This window comes from Cucumis melo, chromosome 12, assembly GCF_025177605.1.
Source record: "Cucumis melo cultivar AY chromosome 12, USDA_Cmelo_AY_1.0, whole genome shotgun sequence".
NCBI lineage: Eukaryota > Viridiplantae > Streptophyta > Magnoliopsida > Cucurbitales > Cucurbitaceae > Cucumis > Cucumis melo.
The window spans coordinates 23,813,101-23,832,209 of NC_066868.1; the positions used below are offsets into that span (position 1 = coordinate 23,813,101).

A 19,109-nucleotide genomic window follows, 5' to 3' on the forward strand; every position below is an offset into this window, starting at 1 on the left:
GCTCTAGACTCTCTTTCATATTCAGCAATGTAATTAATACAAGGAAGTATAAAGTTTATAGATCATAATATAGAATAATATAAACATAAGTTTGGTGACAGAGTGTGACGGCTGACAATTAGGACAGATGTCAGTATGTGAATGGAGGTAGGACGGTGTAACCGTACCTCATTAGGTGAGGACTAGAGGTCAAGGTATGATTTCCCACATGGTGCACGTTAGCCTATCAAGGAATTTCTTTCCATTAAAGAAAAAAATTTAAAACTTTATTTTTTTACTTTTTCATTTTCTTTTGTAATTTTAGAAATTATAATTTATATTTGTAAAAAAAAAACATAAAAATGGGATGAATATTCAACCGCTGGATCACTTCCATATCAAATCAACGAAAACCAAATTTAAATTGAATGCCAAAGTTGATTAATTTGGTATTGTGATCCCAGATTATTCTCGATTTCAAAAAACCTAGATTCATTCATTCATTCCCTCCTTCTAATCTATCTGTTTTCCAATCTCTCCCGTAAAAAACAATTCCTCTTTTTCTTCGTTTATTCCCAAGCAACATCGCCTTAGATATAGGGGATTTGATCCTGCTGCTACCCAAACTCAGAACTAGTATTGATGTTGTGAAATCTCAAACTACATTTGGGTTTATAAAGACTAGCGTAATTTTGAAGAACCCAGAGAGTTTGGGGTTGATTTTGTAGAGGTGGGTATCGAAATCTTTGAGCTTTGAAGCACAAATTAGAGAGGTTTTGTTTTTCCTTGGTGGGTTTGTTGTGAAAGAGATTATAAAGGGGGGTTATGAGAAGAGCACATGTTAGTTTGGAGGAACAATGACTGGAGGGTCATTGGGACTTCGCTCAGGGAGTTACGGGGCATTGGATAAACAGTTGAATAACGTAGTTTCGCCGATCCAAACAGCTCGTAAGCCCTCCAAAATGATGAAGGAGAAGGATTATCTGTTTCCTTGGATCTGTAAGTTCGTCGGTAGAAAGAAGGTTGGGATGCTGCTTCTTTGTGTTGTTTCTGCTGCGGTTTTCTTATGGGTACTCTACGTGGGCAAAGGTTCGAGTCTCTCTTTTGCGTTTAGATATACAATCCTTTTTGTCTTTAGTTGTTAGCTGCTGCTGGAATCTTGGAATTTCTGATTGTTTTAAGAAATTAAATTGGTTCTGGCTTTAGTGTTTAGCTGAGAATTTGGATGTTGAAGATTTTTTTTGTTTCGACATTCATCAAATTTATATGAATATTTTACTTTTTTTATGTTTATGAATGTGGGATGAAATCAGTGGATTTAGTCACAACGTTTGTGATGTTCTTGTTGAATAAATTTGAGCTACATTGCTTTCTACTTTTTTTTTCTTCTAATAATAGCATTCGACTTATTTCACTTCTGTGGTAGATTTGTGATTCGGATGGTCAGATCACCGAATGTTAGTAGATTGATGCTGACCTTTTAGGATTTTGCTGTTCCTGCCTATTCTTCTACACTATTCAGTATTTGCTCTTTTCTAATTGCTGGACTTTGAAGATTTTTCCATCCTTTTTTCTTTGTGCATGTTTGCACGAGGTAGTCGTATGCTTAATTTTGATCATGACTCTCCAGGTGAGGATACTCGAGAAGGACAGCAAATCCAACGTGTCAGTATCAACAATAGCATAGTTATGAGTTTCAGGGAATCTTCAGCTGAAGATATTATGGATAATAGTAGTAGTTCTTTGGCAAAGGGGATAGAGACATCTTCATCAGCACCTCCTCCTCCTCCTCCTCCTCCTCCTCCACCAGCACTTTTCCTGGGCTACACTCTTCCACCAGGACACCCATGTAACAATTTTGCATTGCCTCCCCCACCTGCAGATAAAAAGAGAACCGGTCCGAGGCGTAAGTTTTGTTCCCTTCTAACAGATTTATACTCTTGCACTGTTGCAATATTCCACACACGTTATCAATTTTCATTTCTGTTTGATGTTGACCATATAATTTTTGGGCACCAATGGATTCTCAAGATAAACTTCCACCTTGACCGAGAATTTTCTTTTTTTATGCTTCAGCATGTCCAGTATGTTACCTTCCCGTGGAAGAAGCTGTTGCCTTGATGCCAAATGCCTCATCAGATTCACCTGTTCTTAAAAATTTGGATTATATTTATGAGGAAAATTTAAGAAGAGAGACAGAGTTTGGAGGTTCAGACTTTGGTGGATATCCTACTTTAGCACAGAGGACAGATTCTTTTGACATAAGGGAGTCGATGAGGGTCCATTGTGGGTTAGTTATTTTTTGTCTCTATCCTTCTTCTTTCATTTTACTTCAACAATTTTCCGTTGCCCAATGTCTACTTGGTATGGGTTGCCCATATGATATTTTAGGAATACAACATTTTACATATTTATCCCGCTCTCTTGTGGTTATCTGTTATTTTGATGTATTGATGATAAATATTATATTGCTTACATTTTTATTTTATCTTGGATTTATGTGTTCTTTTATGCTTGTTATTAGGTTTGTTGGAGGAATCAAACCTGGTCGCAACACAGGTTTTGATATCAATGACGACGACCTTCATGATATGGAACAGTGTCGTGGGGTGGTTGTTGCATCTGCAATATTTGGTACGATTTTGCAATTTTGTTTTTAACTGTTAACATCTATCATTTGTTGCTCATCAAACTACTTATTCTTCAGGAAATTTCGATGTCATAAATCAGCCATCGAACATTAGTGATTATGCCAAGAACACTGTTTGCTTCTTTATGTTTATTGATGAAGAGACAGAAGCATCATTAAAGGAAGCTGGTATCCTGGAAAGCAGCAAGAAAATTGGGTTGTGGAGAATTATTGTGGTCCATAACTTACCTTACAAAGACGCAAGGCGTACTGGAAAAGTAAACTTCTAACTTTTAGTTGATACGTTTCAATGTCTATGAAACTAAGCTCAGTCAGATAATCATGTCTTCATGGTAGTTCTCAGGGGTCCTTCCTTCTCCCTTTTTCATCTTCTTGAGCAGAAAGACATTTCTATCTGGTCATTGCTCTTGGTTTCATTTTGTGTATCATCACTTTGTGCCTAAAACTGGATGCTAAGATGTATGAATTATGCCTTAAATGTATATTTTGTCCTGTGTTTTTACTGTTGCAGATTCCAAAACTTCTGGTCCACAGAATGTTTCCTAATGCTCGATATTCTCTATGGCTTGACGGCAAACTTGAGCTTGTTGTGGACCCATATCAACTTCTTGAAAGGTACATCTGATTATTTGTGAACTTGGCAAGTTTATTGAGGGGTTCTGTTCTCATAATACTGCATTGAACATTGTGATGGCAGTACTCCGAGTCTTCAACCATCTTAATCCCTTCTGTTGTGCCACTAAAATGGATCCAAATTTCTTCCATGATACTCTTATTGGCAATTTCCCACTGTCAAGATAGTTATTGGTCATGCCAATATATTTGGTTGATTAAATCTTGCTCAATATCTTGGTGCTCTTATTTACACGAATGAGCATTAGATTATATTGATCTTTGACTACTTGTGTTTAAATGTCTTCTTGCCTCTCTTTGTGGCAGTAACTGAAGACTGAAGGGTTGTATTGATGGAAAGGCCTAGAGCCACTCTACGATCCTTTACACAAGAAATGATAATGGAAGACCTGAGTTTCCCCACTCTGAAGTTCCTTCATTTTAATGTGTTACAGTCAGTGGCCTGTTAGTCTTTCGTTATTTCTAATTATTAGGAAGTAAAAAGGTTAATGCTGGAACTCAGAGTCTATCAAGCAACTGTAGTTTGGCCTACGCTATAAATCCTCATTTATATAGTAATAATAATAACTACAACTTCAAATGTCTAAATGCATATTAGTTACACTGTGACTATTGAATGGTTGGAAAGTCTCACACTACCTTTTCAATTTTTAACCCCAAATTGTCCCTAATTTCAGGTTCTTATGGAGAAAAAATGCTACATTTGCAATTTCTAGACACTATAAACGCTTTGATGTGTTTATGGAAGCTGATGCAAATAAAGCTGCCGGGAAGTATGATAATGCTTCTATCGACTTTCAGATTGACTTTTATGTAAAGGAAGGTTTGACTCCATATTCCGAAGCCAAGCTTCCCATTACAAGTGGTATGTTACTCCCACATTCTCCGTGAAAGAAATAAGTTAAGCCAGGGTAGTAAGAGTTGTCTGTTTTGGATTTTCTGCAGATGTTCCAGAGGGATGTGTGATAATAAGAGAGCATGTACCCATTAGCAATTTGTTCAGTTGCCTTTGGTTCAATGAAGTCGATCGTTTTACTTCACGAGATCAAATTAGTTTTTCTACTGTGAGGGACAAAATAATGGCCAAAACAAATTGGACAATTAATATGTTCTTGGACTGTGAAAGACGCAATTTCGTGATTCAGGTAGATTTTCTATACTGCATTTATGCTTTCTTGTAGTAGAAATCTCCCAATGATACTATTGAAAGCAATTAACAATAACCCGAGGCTTACGTGGAAACCCGAGAACCAGGAGAAAAACCACGATACTTTAGTTTTTATTATTTCTCTTATGAATGAATACAATAGGTACAAATCTCTTATGAATGAATACAATAGGTACAAAGGGAGAGAATAAATAGAGTACAATAGGAGTAAGAAAGGAAAAGATCTAAGAAATATTTAGGAAATAAAATCCTCTATATTATTCTTTTCAAAAATGCTCTGAGGGCAAAACCCTACTAATTCTAACAGATACATTACTATTATTATGTAGCATTACTATTATCAAATAACCGTACATATTTCTCACAGTGATCACTATATCAAGGTGCTCTGTATATTCCTACTTTTACAAGAAACCTTCATTAGTAACTGTACCCATTCAACCTTCAATCACATTCCAAACATTAGAAACAAAACAATTGTTGAAAATGTAGCCATTCCTTCAATATTAGAATATCAGATTTTTTTTTTTTTTTTTGTAATTCTTCTCCTGTTCTTTATCTTCCATTTGTCTGATTGATTTATGGATAGCCTTCATTCAATGAATGGGAAAACTTCTTGTATGGAAAGACTTGAGTTTTCTTCTTCTGTTTGAAGAGAATTTAAAAACGTTGTGAAATTTTGTATCAAGTAACTTGAGAATGTCGAGCTGTTGATAAAGTTGTGGAAGCCAAGATCATTGTCTTCAAGTTTTAACTGCATGTACCTACATCCATGACATTACCTCAATTTTTAAGTTTCTATTTTGTACGTTATACTTCTCTTTGGCCTGCAGAAATATCATAGAGATGTACTTGAACAGAAGGCTCAATCTGTTCCCATGGCTGTCCATCCCCCACCACTTCCACCTTCTCCACCATTTGCTGTACTTAATCCCGTCAACGACTCATTGTCCGATAGAGTTTCAAGTTTACCAAGGAAGGCTTCCCCAAGGCGTAATCGAGAGAGGAGGTCTAGGCGCCATCGTAAAGTCGCTGCAGGTACAAAGGACAATGATTTGAGTTAAAGTTTTGTTCAGAAGAGTTACTTTTATGCCTTTTCAACAACCCCATTTAAAATATATATATATACACTGGGGCTAGGATGGTTGTGCAAGATGAGTGCTCTAATTCTATTTCTACATAGTTCATTGTGTCATTCTTTCTTTCTTCTATTGGACTTTCCATTCATTTTTCATGTATATAGAGCAGACCAAACTATATCTAATAATAATTGTTTTATGGGTTGCTCCCAAAGTCTACTTATATTTCACCCCTCTTTATTACTTCCTTCTTTTCCAATTCTCTTATTTCAGGCTTTACTAGTCTTATATATGTGATTATTATTATTATTATTATTATTATTATTATTATTATTATTGATGTTGTTGTTGACAAGTGGGCAAGTTTCAAATTCAACCCTCAATTGGGACCTTCATTGAGAAGAAAGGCAAGAATTGACTATTGAGCTGAGTTTCCAAGCTTCCAACTAATTTCCAGCTTTTGTCCCTTTGAATGTTATTATTATAATAATATTTGATTGTTGACAATTGTGTATAGTCTATTTATTATAATAATAATATTTGATTGTTAGACAATTGTTTGTTTTCTTTTATCAATAGTTCTACCAATTCATACGTTACCACAAATGATTGAAATTCAATTTCTTTATTTCTATCTTCCATTTTTAATGGAAACTTTGAAGGTTCATCTGTTTACCCTTGATCAATGACCTACAAAACCTTTGTAGTGGATGAAATCTATGTATTTTCTCCCCAAAAAATTTATTTATTTGCATTTTCCCAAATTCATTATTTGCTTATTCATCATAAAAGAAAATTTGGTTACAAAAGAAACTCCTTTAAAAATCTACATAAGAGCGAATATTGCTTGAAATGTACATGTTTTACTTTAGAATATCATTTGCATTGTATGTGATTTCTTAAGTTTCTTGAAAGGGACCATTCAATTTTGAAATTTCATAATTGAGCTTTTATAGGAAAAAAAGAGTAGAAGATAAATTTTCACAAATAGAACAAATGTCAAACTATATAAAAATTGTAAAAAGAAAAAACATCGATAAACTTTTACCAACTTCTATCGATGAGACTTATACTAGTTTGCATTGTTGAAGAATATTAATGATAGACTTCTATCTCAAAGTCTATAGCTTTGTATCAGTTTTTTTTAACAACGATCAACGTCTATCAAGGGCATATTTGTAAATTATCATAAATGAAAGAGAATATTACTTACTTTTTCTGCTTTTCATTTTTTGAACTAAAAGAAGAAAAATACGTTTCTTCGTTAGATAGTGATATTGATACTTTATATACCTAAGTTAACGATAATGAGTAATGACAAACAATAAAACAACCTTTCCATTTTCGTTTATTGGTCAAAGAAAATTGTTAGGGAGGAGGACAAATTTAATATATTTTGACTAAGTCCATCGAATTTTTAAAATCATTAGTTCATTTCAAATCAAATGTAATATTTGAAGAGCAGTACTCACATGGACTAGTACTTCTACATTCGACTCTCATCATACATGTTATGTGCAATTATGTATAGGTAAAAAATAAAAATAAAAGTAAAACAAAGAAGTTACCTAATTTCAAAGAACATATCTAACCATGGCAAAAAGTAAAAGTGTTCTTAACATAGGAAGGAAAGACAATTAGGCAATTGGGTGAGGTTGAGGTCAATTGGACTTTCATGGCTTACCGACCTACTTTGGTAGAGGAGCTAGAGCATGGGCCAATTGGGTATTTACAACCCCCTGACCCTTTTTTGTTGAGACGGTTGAGCCTAGTAATCTCATAGAGATGGCTGATCTGAGTCGACTATTATGATAGGAAACATTCTGAGTGGTCCAAACCTACCCCTGAGTATATAGTTTTTCTCAAATAGGAAAAGTAGATTTCAAATTTGGAAGAGAAGGGAAACCTCTTAACCTTATTCTATAGAGTATGACATTTGTCCAAGATGTAAGCTCAACTCCTTCCTAAAAACTATTTTCTCTCACTTTTGGTAAAATATTAACTTAAGTATTATAGTGTTTGTAGCAAGTATCATATCGATGTGTTATCTTTTCTTGAATTTATTATATGACGATTTGAATGACCAACCATGTGGTGCACTATATATAAACTCTTTAATTCTATTAACACTTTCAATCGTTTAGAGAGCTAGAATGTAATCAAGATTACTAGAAATTAGAGAAGTGTTAGAAAGCGTGAGTAATCGACAACAAAAGTAAAAAAAAGCTTGAAACTAGTAAGAAATGAGATAAATCGGATCCAAAACGTCCGATCCAAACATAGGTTTTGCATTACAATATAATAAAATTCATTTCTTTATCACACACTAGTAATAAAATTCATCTTTGCCTTGTGGTTAACACATTACTATTGAACCACATAATTTTTTATTTCGTAATAAAGAAATCTAAAATTTTTCATTTCACAATAAAGAAATCCAAAGAAAATATGGGTCTAAATTATTACCCCTCAAATTTTAGTGATTAAAAGTTAAGAAGATGAAGAAATTAAAACGAAAAAAAAAGAGGCACTTAGGTTCTGGCTTTGCTCACCTCATGTCAGCCGGCAGGGGCTCGGCCTAGCGATCCGATTCTGCAGCTTTTTATGGAGTTTGACCGATCGGTACTAATGGAATAACTCTTTCCGCCATAACCCCATTGCAGTTTCTCATCATCATGTTCTCTCGTTTCTTCACTTCCCAATTCCCATGGATTTCCCTTCCCTTCTTCTTCACCTTCTTCCTCCTTAACATCCCTTCAACCACTTCCATGGTACAATATCGGAACTCCGGCACCGATGCCCTTTACGATCAGCATTGCAATCAAATCGTTCCCAAATCACCTTTAGACATCGACCCATCTTCCTTCGCTGCTCCCACTCCCAGGCTACAGTTCAGGAACAGTTATTTCTCTGGTGGCGACAAGATCATCGGTCAAACCCCAGGTTCGGCCGCCCCTGTTTCTCCTCGATATGTGTTTCTTTATACCCTCAATGCCCATAAAACCGTCACCCCTGGCGTGATTAAACTTCAAGCTAGTTTGGCTCTTCGAGGCTCCACCTCATATTTTGGTTCTTTTGACAATTCCAAACACCGTGGTTTGCGATTGGTTCGGTATCGAGGACCGAAGACTCAGCCCTGGAGGCGGAGAGTGGGATTTGGGCTTGATGGGTTTTGGTCGGAAACATCTGGGAAGGTATGTATGGTTGGATCAGGTACGAGTTTAATGAATTCAGGGGATTTACAAAATTTGAATGTTGTTCTAAAGCTGGATTATCCGACAAACGTTACCATTTTACATAGTTTGATTACTGGAACTTTGGAAAGTTTGAATGACAATAGTGGTCCGCAATTTTTTGAGCCTGTTTCAATCTTGAGTCTAGCACAGGGTACGGATTACAAGTATACCTTTATAGATAAAGGAGTTGAGGATTGCTTGAGTGGGAATCTTAGAGGTTTAAATCTATCTCAAGATGTATGTTCTGTAATTGGTATGCTTACTGATACTTTTGACTTGGAGTATGAGAGTGACTGTGATGATGTGAACTGCAATCCTTTAGGTAAGAATGTCAAAGACTTGCCTGTTTCAATGAATTATGAAGGAATTGAGTGCACACATGAGGGAAAATTGCGAATGTTATTGCACTTTGCGAACTCAAGCTATCATGTCAATAGATATTCGTTGGTACCTAACGACACTTTGATTGCTGAAGGAATTTGGGATCAGAAGGAAAACCGGCTTTGTGCTGTTGTCTGCCGAATTCTGAACTATACACAATCGTTAACCAATGCTTCTGTTGGAGATTGTTCAATAAGGTTTAGTCTGATATTTCCTGCTGTTTTCTCTATCAGAAACCGAAGTACTGTTGAGGGTCAAATATGGAGCACGAAGTCTGCAAATGAGCCGGGTTACTTTAAGAAAATTTGGATTCGCAGTTATAATGAAATGTTTTTAGATCCTTCTCAAATCAAATATGAATATACTGAGGTTGGAGCACAAAGTTCTTGCCCCCAAAGCAAGAACGTTCATGGTAAGGGAAAGACATACCCTAGTGTTAATTCATCTGACATGAGGTTTTATGTATCCTTAAAGAACAGCGAAGGGCAGATTGCAAGGGGTTATGCATCACCATTATTTTATGGTCAGCGTGCTTATCGACGGTTTGCTAACTTTTCTCGATCTGAGGACAGAGAAACTCCAACGGCACTGGACGCCAATGGAAATGGTCTCCTGAACATTAGCTACAGGATAAGTTTCAGGTCTCCTGATTTCAAGTTAGCTGGGGAAAACTTTTCATCAAAAAAAGTGTTGATTTCTGCCGAAGGAATTTATGATAGGAATACTGGTTCTTTGTGTATGACAGGATGCTGGCAACGAGAGTTGATGAAAACTCGTATATTGGACTGTCAAATTGTTGTCAAAGTTCAATTTCCATCTCTAGACGCGAGTGGGATGGATCATATTCAGGGAACAATTGCAAGCAAAAGGTCAAAGTCAGATCCTTTTTATTTTGATGATCTGGAATTATCTTCAGTTTCACTTTATAGAAAGCAAGCTGAAGAATCCTTATGGAGAATGGACCTTGAAATCACCATGGTTCTGATTTCCAACACCCTTGCCTGTCTTTTTCTAGTCTTGCAACTCTTTTACGTAAACAAACATCCGGAGGTGCTTCCGTTCGTTTCGGTTTTGATGGTGATAATTACGTGTTTGGGACACATGATTCCTCTTCTGCTCAACTTTGAAGCTTTGTTTGCAGCAAAGCGTAATCAGCAAAGTGTATTTCTTGGCAGTGGAGGATGGCTTGAAGTGAATGAAGTAATTGTTAGAGTAGTAACAATGGTGGCTTTCCTTTTGCAGTTGCGTCTTCTCCAGCTCACTTGGTCATCAAGACAAGGGAATACAAGTGAGAAAGGCTTGTGGGATTCTGAGAAAAAAGTTACTTATCTGACTTTACCATTGTATGCAGTTGGCATTTCTATCGCTTGGCTAGTTTACAAGTGGAGAAGTTCTTACAATAGCTCATACAGGCCATTTTTCCAACCAATCCACAAAGGGTATCGATTTCTTCCTACTCGGCAGTTTGGGTACCAGCAAAACTCTTTCTGGGAAGTTCTCAAATCCTTTGCTGGTTTAGTCTTGGATGGTTTTCTGGTTCCACAGATCATATTCAACTTGATATTTGATTCTAAGGAAAAAGCTCTATCATTCTCCTTCTATATGGGAACAACATTTGTACGTCTACTACCTCATGCTTATGACCTTTACAGGGCTCATCATACCAGCTGGTACCTTGATTTGTCATACATATATGCTAATCACAAACTAGACTTCTATTCCACAGCTTGGGACATCATCATCCCTTGTAGTGGTATTCTATTAGCTCTTCTCATATTCTTGCAGCAGCGTTTTGGTGGTCGATGCATACTTCCAAGAGTATTCCGTAAACAGGTTCCTTCATATGATCAAGTGCCAACCATAAGCAATGAGGAATTGTAAGATAGGATGACAGTATGTATTTTTATTATTGCAAAGATTCCTTGAGTTTTGAATCATACACAAAAATAGCAGGTTTTCAATAGGTTTTTCTCTGAAATATTTGGCCTAAATTGTATTTGATGGACTGGAGAAAAATTGTTAATGTAACTTCCAGGTAAAATATATAAAGAAAAGGTGTGGGATGGTGACATTTGGCAGAAAACCTATGAATAATTGGTTTTACCGGGAACTCCTCAAATTGTAAATGAACTATAAGCTCAAAGCCCATATTGAACTAAAAATGATTTGAGCAAATTGCAAAAATAACTCTCAAGTATATAGTAATAGTTGCAACTGAATTTGTAAAAATTGATTCTCAAGCTTAAGCGTGGATCCTTGTGTTAGACCCCATACAATAAAAACTTATTTGATCATTCAATTCTTATTAGTTGAAGCCCTAGTATAATCCGTATTTTTTAAACAAGTTATTCAAATTTGGACCAAGAAACTTATTTCAATTACTCAATTTACTGAATCTTGAACATCATAGTAGTCAAAACTCAAAAGTCATACAACAGAATACAAAAATAATGAAGTATGTCAGCGTGTACAGATAGAGGGAAGTTCTATCAAAATTAGTTTTCAATAAACAATACAGTTACCAAGTTGAGGACTGAAAATTTAGTCAGGATGCCCTCGATATGGTTTGGTGATCAACAATGATATAATTCGTGGTCTACTACATTAAATATGAACAGTATGTACAAATCTTGAATGCGGAATTCCCGAGTCCTTTCTTGTGAAGTAGCTGAGGTGTGAATCTCATGGTTCCCAGAAATGCATCGACGATAAAAGCTAGAAGATCTGAGATATTGACAATGGATGAATAAGACTTGAGAAATATTTAGGAATTGTTGTAGAGTTCTGTTTAATAAGTTGGTAAAATTCAGGATGAAGTGCTAAAAATACATGATATGAACAGATAGAACCAGACTTGTAATTTAACCGAATCAAATAACGCAAATGAAAAGATATCTACAAGACTATAACCAAAAGCCAAAGAAGAAAAATGAAAAAACATGCAACGACTACTTTGCACTCAGTTCCAAGTGGGGCCAGTTGGTTCAACAACTAGAGATTGAAAATGAAGTTCGAAGAAAAGATTGATGCGGGGAGTACCTGAATTCACATCTCATACAGTCTTTTTGCCAGCAATGATACGAGATATCTGGAGGCCTCGGCTGAAGGCTTCATTGAATAAGATTCTTGTTTGCATTGACTGAAAACCAGGCAACCATGAGAGCAGTGCCAAAGGGGCCATGACAATCATTCCAAACAATAGATCATACAACCGGGCCAACGAAACGACTGTATCCCATACGACGGTGGTTTGCAAAAAAGGTCTAAGCACCTGCGCTATTGATATTATGCCCCAGCCAGTAGGAATGAATGCCAAGAGACAGGTAACAAGATCGCCCACATTAAACGGTGTAAACTCCATCAATATAACAATCACGAGTACTGTAATCACTATGACTATTAATTGAACCAGTCGATAATAGATATGCTCCTTCGCAGCATACTTGTCCTGAGCATATGCAATAACAATATAAATCCCAACAAGTGCAATCATGGATACCCAGGAAATAAAATATACAGCTATACTGGTGTTGTTGCCGGTAATATTAAGGTGATATACAATGGCATACTGGAAGAAGAAGAAACGAAGATCCAAAATGATCTCTAGAAGTTTTCCCCATAGACCTGTTGATCTCAGATGGCTGTTCTCCTCAAGCCACCATGCTTCCCAGCTCTGTTCTGCTTTAGTGAACACTCCACCAGCACTCCATAACCAATTAATAAAATCATCAAAGTCGTATACTGTTTTCAACCAATCAAATCCAGAAGGATTAAATATGAAGGGGGCCATTATCCACGAAACAATGAGAAACCAGCTAGAGATTGACAAAATGACAAAAGTAAAAGTACTTGTAGCCAGAGGACTCCGGGAAGCATACACTATTAAAATAACCCCAAGCTCAATTGCCTTCACAAAGTGACTTCGAGCATATAGTCTGTAGTTTTCAGCAAAACTCTTGTGCTGCACCACAAACCCTCGTCCTGTTGCTCGGTACTTAGCTCCACCATGAAGAATAGTGCGTCCAAAGAAATGGGTACGAGTTCCCAAAGAGAAAGTGTAAAAAAATGAAGCTAGCTGCAACTGCATTGTCAAGAAGTTCCAAATTGCTGGAAGGAACCCGTGCTCTAGGCTGTTCTCCACAATCATTGGTAATGCAGTGAAAAGACCAAGTTGGATTATAAACTGCTGATTCAATATTGCTCCAAGGGCCCTATTGTTTCCAGTACTTGATGCTATTGCTGCATCCTCAACCCCACTAAGTGCAAGATAAAGTCGTCCCCATAAAAACGTATACACAGACAATACTACAAGCATTGTGTTGAAATAGTACCCGACAGTTGTGTAGAAAACAGAAAGCACACGAAAGAAGTCCAATCTATGACCCAGCCGGTAAATATCCCTGCTCAAAACCTGCTCACCATTGCCACTGGCCACCTTGGCCTCAAACATAGAGATTTGATTAAAGCCAACATCTCTTCCTTTCCCCACCTGTATATATTCATGGTGTGTCACATTGCCCCCTCTAAGTGTGCAATTGAAGCCAGCAAATATATCCTCGCTAATATTGATCACCTTGGAAGCCTTGCTGATTCCACCACGAGTCAAAAACCAAAATCTGTCAAATACATCAGGGTGACCATAATGCATTCTAACCTTTAAAGGGTTTGCCAGAACTCTTTGTGCTAGGGTCACAAAGCTGGTCTCTTGTGCAGACATGAACCAAGCAAGAGAGGACACTGAACCGGTGAAGACATTCTCACGAACACCTAAGATGGTCGGCTTCCTAATACCATAAGACTTGTTGAATTCTTCCAATAAATTGCGCATCTTGAGTGCCTCCTCAAAATAATTATCTTGGTTCATGTCAATGGTCTGAATAGCATCGCCTCGTGTAAAGATAATTGCATGATTCTGGTTTTCAGGTTTCCCTTCTCCAATCTTTAAAGGACCAGGTAACTTAATTCGATAGATCACAACCTCCTTCTGTAGCTCTTGATCATACTTAACAAGAACAGAGTAAAATTCAACCTCATCCCTCCCATGATGAACTTCATCAACATAGGCGACTCTAAGGGATTCATTATCCTTCATTAAATTTAGGATCTCCTCTGCACGAGGGTCTCTTTTTGCTTTCTGTAGTCCGTAAACTTGGCAGGTAACCACATAGGTGAATTTCATAAGGGCAGTCCCGTATTCAGATCTTCTATGTAACCATTCTCCAGTAGATGCTCTATTCAAATCCCTGGAAGCAGGTTGTGTTGAATGTAAACCATCCGAGGCATGCTTTCGGGTAATTGAACCATGTGAAGCAATCTCTTGCGATCCCATTCTGATGTCCATCTCAGATGCAGTATCTAGAAATGAGAACATTTTTAGTGCCCTATGATAATACATCATTCCCCTGACAGTTCGAGACAATGTCTGACCCCTATATGATGCCCAAAGACGAAGGTCTCTTGACTTTTTCGTCCATATGTCATCCTCATGCTCCAAGCCCTCTTTACGCATTCGCTCCATAAAATTCCTCCACTCATCTTCATAGATTCTCTGCAGATAGAACAAAGTTGAAACACCATCCTCATTCTCACTTCTCAACATTTCTTTGCCATACACAACTTCTTCATCGTAGTAAGGGGTCAGAACGCTGAAAGGCATCATTTTTTCTACATATGGAGCACGGGGCATGTTCATAAAAAGTGAATTGCTAAAGAAAGCTATTCGTCTTCTAGCCTCAAGATTAGAAGGGACGTTATGCATTGAGTCTCTAGATGTAAGGATTGTATGCAGACGCTGGACATTCCTATTAAAAAACTTGTCCTCTACACTAGGAAACACAACTGCATTCTCAAAGAGGAATTCTTCGTAAGTGGCTGGATTCCGAGGCACCAATCCTTCTTCTCTCAACTGCTTGGTGGATTTTTTTGATCTTGGGAACTCTCTAATAGAAAGTTCGTACAAGGCCTGTAATATATCAACTGCCTTACTCAAATCTTTCTTAGTTCCAATTAGAAGCTCAACAAGTGAAATTAACTTGGCGTGAATTTCTGGTAGCACATTTGGGTTGTAAGCCTCCATGAACTTCCCCAGTCCAATAGCATTATCTAAGTCGATAAAAATTTTAACAACAATTGAGTTTTCTTCTGAACCATATTTAACAATACTCAAAAGCAAGGCTTTCACACTATCATATGCTTCAATTACAGCACATCTCTGATACTCATTCTTGCATATCTTTAACCAAAGATCCTCGTCAGGTTTATTTGCAAGCTCTGTTGCCTGACTTAGAGCAAGGAGCAGCTCGTTGCATAGGAGGACACATGGCCAACGAATTACCCTAATACTCCAGTAATTGGGTGGAAGCTCCAAGAGATCGAAATCTCTATCGCTGATGAGATCTTCTTCCCTCATAGTAATGAGAATCTCATTCCAAATCAAAGCAAACTTGGTGGTATCTATCCTACTCGATTCAATCTTTTTGTAAGATAAGCCAAGTCCATACCGCAGTTTCAATCGATGGATGGCATCACGAATTTTCTTCAGACGTGTCAGTTTAGGGGTGAGCTGCTGTACCTCTGGCATGAGATTAAACTGCATTGCACTAGCAAAGAACTGAAATCTAAGCCTTAACTGACCAATATTCCGAATCTCACCCAGATGCAAAAACAACCCAACTATAGCACCAACAAACGATGAGAAGATAGAATACCATATCTGCAAATCCATAAGATATATTAGGACAACGGGAGTCCATAACAACACAACAGCTACAATATTAGTGCTACCAAAAAATTCATGCCATTTATATGGACCCTTGAGGTTCAAAAGTCCCTTGGTTGGACCAACAAGGGGCTGAATCTGAAAGAAGTAACTAAAAGAAAACTTGGAGGCCAATACTGCTACCCAGAAGATCGTGTACTTGATATTGTCTATAAGCCCTTCACGCAAGCCACGCCCAACAAAAATTCGAGTATGAAACCACCATGTAAATAAATACATCACTTTCCAATCTAATCCCTCGAGTCCATTCCGAATCCATGGAAGAACAAAGAATATCAAAGCCAGCAGCTCAGGAATGACAAAAGCAAAGACTGCCCGAAGAAAAATAAAAATCTTCGCATTTGCCTCATCTGACCAAAAGCCATCTGAATTCTTCTGATTCCAAATACGCGCATAAAACACTGAAAAAACTATAATCCAAGCAACGGCAGCCAAGCCCTTTAGCAGCATTCTGACTCCTAGCCACATGGTTTCCCTCGAAACCAAACTATACTGAGTTCCAGCATCGAGCACAGCCTGAAAGAACCGCATACCGCTCCAAGTGATGAATACAGTGAGCAACTCCACCTGCACATCCCTACTCTTCAAAGCAATCCATGGATACTGATGCCCCTGCCAAGCAACAATGATAGAAGCTTGTAAAAACAATAATAACAACACCCAAATTTTGTCAAAGCTCCTAAATATGTTCCAAAACGACCTCTGCTCCACAAAACCTGTCTTCCCCACTCGCCTGTTTTTATCTGTCGTGGCAAAGAAATTACTACTTAAATTCAATGGCCACCCAAGACTGCGGAAACACCTCCTACTCCAGAAATATTCATTGATATCGTCGTAATTCCGCCACGCCGAGTGTGGTGCTGAACCATTTCGACTACTCTCCACCTCAATCTTAATAGTCTGGTAAATGGGCATTACTACACTCTTCAAAAATGCACAATCTCCATGAATCGCTGGCGAATATGGCCGACCCGTATCGGGATCTATGTAATCGTCGAGAATCTGGTTAAGTTCCATAGCCATGAAATGATAGATGTAACTTAAACATTCAGGAAGAAATCGAAGATTAGCAGCCTCTCCCCAGATTAAAAGGTAAAGTGAAACATACAGCAATTCTCGTCGCTCCTCGCTCTGGTCTCGACTTGGGAACCGTACATTGGACTTTCGGCCTAAATAAGAGCACCACAAACTGTAACTCCGAAGAAGTTTCTTGCGAAAGTTGCGAAGCACCGTGCGGTCGAGTACATCCGGCTGTTCGGGAGATGAACGAAGCCGCATTTGGGAATTAGCAAGGTGAAGAACCAGATGCTCCCGTTGGTTCCGAACGTTATCATTCTGAAACCCAAAAAATAGTCCAAGCCAGTCCAATAGGTCGTACTTAGGGTTCCATGGAACAAATGAAGGCCTCCTGAGTTCCCCTACAGTGCGTAAAGCGGCGGCGGCGGCGCGTACCTCCGGCAACTGAAGTGAAGGATGGTCAGTGAGAAGATCATGGATAGGGATTATGTTGTATGGCTCCACCGGCGGCGGCGGGTTCGGAAAGCCACCACGACCAGCCGCTTGAGGACGCTGCCTCATATTCATGATAACCAAACTCTAATTTCTCTTCTATCAAAGTTTCTTCAGTTTCCAACAAGCACAAGGTTTCATTATCAGCTTCTTCAATGCCCCGTAACCGTTAGCACCGCCGATGGATGAAAAGACAACGAGTTTCTCGGGGAAGACCGATAAAGATCCCCGGAAGGATAGGCTTTTTACACTTGGTGAAGCGAAGAGAAGAAGGTTAGAAAGAGAAAGAAACTGCCATCTTTTTCCGACTTGTCGTTTCATTTTCCTTAATAATCTCTTTGGGGGAAGGAAGAAATTTTGGAGAAAGGAATTAAAAGCTAATTATTTTTTTCTCTCTTTTTTCTTTTTTTTGTCGATAAATATTCCCAGAAATATCCATCATTTTCAAATATTTATTGTTGAATTGTAAATCAAATGTCATCTGAAAAACAAAGTGTACTTTTAGAACAATTATAAAATGATTTTAGTTTGTAAAAATACGCTTTTTTAAAAAGGAAAAAATATTAACTCCACTTTCTTCCTTTATAACTTATTCTAACTATCAACCTTGAAAGTATGCACTTTGGAATAAAAGGGAATTTGAATCTATAATTTACCGTATTGTTTCGGATATCCATTTGACATTTTTAAATATATCAAAATGAACAAAGTTATTACAAAATATAGTAAAATAGAACAATGATATTGGTAGACACTCACCGAAGTCTATCATGATCTATTAGTATCAATCATTAATTAAACATGAAATTTTGATATTTTTTTGCAAATATTTTCAAGGTATTTGTTATTTATAACAATTTTTTAAAAATTCATCTTACTAATAATTACAATTATTTTTTTCAAATATAATATAGCGTAAAAGGAAACCTATTAGTTTGCGGTGAAGGTATAAATCAAAACAAAATCAACATACAAGAGCCTACGACTCAAAACTAAAGTACAAAGGTCAAGGCTCACATCTCTAGTCAAAAGAAACTATCATAATTTATTTGAAAAATCAAACACCAAGAGTTTAGACTCATTAGCCAAAAGGCAACACCCAACTGTCAACACCACCAAAACATACAAGAATCTTCACTATGATTAGATAAACACTAAATTATACCCAAAAACACAACCCTAAGCTCCTACCACAAAACAACATTCAACTACAGCAACTGTGGCTCTATGATAAAAAAGAGAGAAAACAACCATTAGCAACCCTTGTTAATGACACTACTTCCACAAATCAAAGTTTTTCTTTTTCTTTTTCTTTTTTGCAAATAAGACAAAAGGAAAATGAGTATATATATATATAAAAAAAAGAAATACTAATAATTAATAATGAGTGTTACTTTTGAAAATTACTTTTGCTTTTGAATTGGAAAAGAGTGAAAAAAGGGAATTGGACAGGTTGGCTAAAAGGGCAAGGTGGGGAGGGGGGAAGCGTATATTCTCTTCCCACATTTTCATCAAAATAAAAGGGAAGTATTCCTCATACCCATACATACGCGCAGCACACGGTCGTGGAGGTACGACCACCCATTGGCGTTACCTATCTGCGTCTGACCCACCGCTGATTCATGAAGACAACAATACGTTTCTCTTTTCTCCTTTTTCTTTTTTCTACTAAGTACGGCAATTGAAATGTTATTTT

At 37.3% G+C, this 19,109-nt stretch overlaps 3 protein-coding genes and 1 non-coding gene across 4 annotated transcripts; 2 read left to right on the plus strand and 2 right to left on the minus strand.

Moving 5' to 3' along the window:
* The first annotated feature begins 270 nt into the window (after positions 1-270).
* LOC103486418 (probable hexosyltransferase MUCI70) lies at positions 271-5,734 on the plus strand. The gene is made up of 9 exons (XM_008444377.3): positions 271-1,068; positions 1,610-1,885; positions 2,056-2,269; positions 2,504-2,613; positions 2,687-2,886; positions 3,141-3,244; positions 3,940-4,127; positions 4,208-4,407; positions 5,264-5,734. The coding sequence occupies exons 1-9, from the start codon at positions 837-839 to the stop codon at positions 5,492-5,494; spliced, it is 1,755 nt and encodes a 584-aa protein (XP_008442599.2). The 5' UTR covers positions 271-836; the 3' UTR covers positions 5,495-5,734.
* A 2,214-nt stretch (positions 5,735-7,948) lies between these two features.
* On the plus strand, positions 7,949-11,209 carry LOC103486411 (uncharacterized). Its single transcript, XM_008444364.3, has one exon. It carries the CDS (start codon positions 8,185-8,187, stop codon positions 11,005-11,007), a length of 2,823 nt encoding a protein of 940 aa, XP_008442586.2. The 5' UTR covers positions 7,949-8,184; the 3' UTR covers positions 11,008-11,209.
* Positions 11,210-11,495: 286 nt separating this feature from the next.
* LOC103486403 (callose synthase 11) lies at positions 11,496-17,754 on the minus strand. Its single transcript, XM_008444351.3, has 2 exons — positions 12,166-17,754; positions 11,496-11,850 (listed from the first exon to the last, which is right to left on the minus strand). The coding sequence occupies exon 1, from the start codon at positions 17,486-17,488 to the stop codon at positions 12,179-12,181; it is 5,310 nt and encodes a 1,769-aa protein (XP_008442573.2). The 5' UTR covers positions 17,489-17,754; the 3' UTR covers positions 11,496-11,850; positions 12,166-12,178.
* Positions 14,457-14,535, minus strand: LOC127145038 (small nucleolar RNA J33). Its single transcript, XR_007816818.1, has one exon. It is a non-coding gene; the product is annotated as a small nucleolar RNA J33 (small nucleolar RNA).
* Positions 17,755-19,109: the final 1,355 nt, after the last annotated feature.

What these genes read in the sequence shown, in the direction of transcription:
- LOC103486418 (XM_008444377.3), top strand. Translation starts at nt 837, where the DNA reads ATGACTGGAGGGTCATTGGGACTTCGCTCAGGGAGTTACGGGGCATTG. An exon ending in TCGATGAGGGTCCATTGTGG is followed by an intron (nt 2,270 to 2,503) that starts GTTAGTTATTTT and finishes GCTTGTTATTAG; the next exon opens with GTTTGTTGGAGGAATCAAAC. An exon ending in CAAGCTTCCCATTACAAGTG is followed by an intron (nt 4,128 to 4,207) that starts GTATGTTACTCC and finishes GATTTTCTGCAG; the next exon opens with ATGTTCCAGAGGGATGTGTG.
- LOC103486411 (XM_008444364.3), top strand. Translation starts at nt 8,185, where the DNA reads ATGTTCTCTCGTTTCTTCACTTCCCAATTCCCATGGATTTCCCTTCCC.
- LOC103486403 (XM_008444351.3), bottom strand. Translation starts at nt 17,488, where the DNA reads ATGAATATGAGGCAGCGTCCTCAAGCGGCTGGTCGTGGTGGCTTTCCG.